The following is a 2,497-nucleotide window of genomic DNA, read 5'->3' as shown; positions in this document are numbered from 1 at the left end:
AGAGCAGTGGAAAAGGTGGGGTATTTAATTTGCTTATCACCTACTCAGGTATGCCCTTGGTTTGAGAGATTCTTCTGAATGGTTCTTGGGAACATTTATCCAAGCCTCTCCATTTCCATTTTAATTCATGATAAGAAATGTTTCATGTTTTGCCATCGGTGGTTATTCTAACTTTTAACGTAGAGAATGTTGAATTTTGTCTGTGTGTAACTATACATGCTCCTCATTGGCAATCTTTGCATCTCTTTCTAGAATAAAATATTTTCAAGAAAATCAAACTGTTTATCAGTGGTAAAAAAAAATCTGAAAGACTAAGTAAATATGGATGTAAAAGTTAGATATTTGGCTAGTTGATTTGAAAATACTAGTTGTTTCTGATGTGATCATTGAAAATATTTGGGTAAAAGACAGGTCAACTGATTGATATATTTAACATTTATTCAAATTTGAGGCAATGCCATTGGGGACATTTTGCAACTTCTGCATCCCTTGATTCCTAGGAGACATTTTGCAACTTCTGCATCCCTTGATTCCTAGGCTGTGTTTTTGAAACCTGACCTGAATTGGACAAGAGTCACTATCAGAATGATATGTGTGATACTTTTAAAACACAAAATCTTCTAAAGGCTGTTTAACTGTTTCTGTTATATTACAAGACATCACAAACATGTGATTTCCTTTTCCTCGGAATTAACATGTGTACATTTGGGTGGGTTTATTCATTTACTCATTTGTGCGTTAATTCACCAGATACTTATTAAGTATCTTTTACCTGTGCCAGACCTACTCCTAGAGGCTAGGAGATTCAGATTAATAAGATTTGGTATCTGTTTTTGCAAGGCTTCAAATCTAGTCCCGAAGACTGTCTTGAAAATCACTCATCATCCCGTGATATGAAAGTTCCTGAGGGAGAGGTGTACAAAATCCCGAGGCAACACAGAGGAGGGCACGGCTTTGCCTGGGAGTTTGGGACAAGCTGCTAATTCTCCCATAGTTCTGTTGATAATTTCCGACTTTCCTCTATCCTAGCAGAAATTCTGACTTCCTGTAAACAATGTTGCTCTTTCTCCAGGGAGACCACTACAAGTTTAAAACTCAAGAAATGGAGCTAGCCCCAGGATTCAAAATTGTTAAAAATAATGTATTTCTTCTCCCCAAATTGTGTCCGCTGAGCTAGAATTAAGCATTGTTCTGTTTGGTTCAATCTGTTCCCTTGGGCCGTATGAAAAAAGGTTAGAGTGAATACCTTCTCCACCACTGGAATATAAACAAGTTCCTTGAGAACTCATTACACTGTACTTAAGTTACAGCTATCCTTGGCTGCTTTGTCGTGTTGTATCCCCGCCTCATATACCTGTCTAGCACATACTGGATGCTCAATAAATACTGAATGACCCTGAGCAGAGCCCCATCTGGTGTACATTCTTCCTCTAGAGGAAGTAGACTGTGAGCTGTAAGCATCCCAAACAGATAAGAGCTTAGTGTATGAGACAAAGGGTAAACTCTCAGAGGCCCCAGAGTGAGCGAGTCTGTGTTTCTGTCCGTGGAAACTCATGGCTCATTGTTAAACTTCCTATACCGAAGAAAGAAAGGAAACTGTGTTCCTTAGTCTATCTTTGTTCTACACAAGAAAAGATGGTTGGGTTTTCTGTTCTTCGTGTACACTTGTGTAAAAATATTTGTAATTTCTCCTTTTTTACAGCAAAGCAAGGACTCTGTTTGAAAAAAATGCTGCCCCAATTTTGCATTTGTCTGGCATGGACGTGACTATCGTTAAGGTGAGAACTGCTCCACTGTCGATTTTGGCCAAACTGCCCCCTTATAACATAGCCTCTTCTCTTCGCAGAAATCACTTTTCACTTAAGAAGACAGGAACAGAGAAATCAGTGTTGTGTACTTGTTCTGATAATTAAAGCAGTTGTGTTTTTTTCAAAGCATTGTCAGCTTTTCATTTTCAGAATAGGATTAGGTGGAGGCATGAACTTGATTCTTTTCATTGGAAGATAGGATGTGGAATTATTGTTTCTTGGAAGATGAGAATTATGATAGCTGTAAGAATTCTTTTTCCGAGGGAAAAAAAAAACAACCTTCAAGTTTGAGTAATTAATTTAATTTCTTGGTAGTTCTGCTGACAGGTAAACATTTTTTCTCTGTTGAGGAATTTTAAATGGTAAAGATTGAGAACTTGCGAGATTTAGGTAAAAATAAATTAGTCGTGCTGTCTCGGAAGATGCCTCGGGACTCCACTTCGCCAACTTTTGGGTGATGCGTGTGCGGTGTGGAATAGCGTATTTGATGAAAACCGCTGCCCCCATCTGCAAGTCTGTGGCTTACCTATTTTTAACATTATACACTTTCATTAGATCCTAGAGACTAAAAGCTCATTTCATGCAATTTCCCATGGAATATTGAACTCTTTCTCAACTTGTTTGAGACTTGGTCTTCCAGTCATCTATGTGCCTTGAGGGAGGGGAGGAAGGTACTTAAAAGAAAAAAA

At 38.2% G+C, this 2,497-nt stretch overlaps 1 protein-coding gene across 1 annotated transcript in view; it reads left to right on the top strand.

Moving 5' to 3' along the window:
* The window catches only part of AGK (acylglycerol kinase), an 84,363-nt gene that overhangs the window by 42,620 nt on the left and 39,246 nt on the right, over window positions 1-2,497 (top strand). The window contains exons 6-7 of the mRNA XM_011359553.2: window positions 841-931; window positions 1,703-1,778. Of these exons, the coding sequence (XP_011357855.1) occupies window positions 841-931; window positions 1,703-1,778 (167 nt within the window). The remainder of the gene's footprint in view (window positions 1-840; window positions 932-1,702; window positions 1,779-2,497) is intronic.

Source organism: Pteropus vampyrus, unplaced genomic scaffold, assembly GCF_000151845.1.
Source record: "Pteropus vampyrus isolate Shadow unplaced genomic scaffold, Pvam_2.0 Scaffold48, whole genome shotgun sequence".
Taxonomy (NCBI): domain Eukaryota; kingdom Metazoa; phylum Chordata; class Mammalia; order Chiroptera; family Pteropodidae; genus Pteropus; species Pteropus vampyrus.
Note: the sequence above shows the minus strand (reverse complement) of the source record. Positions and strands in the feature narration are given on the sequence as shown.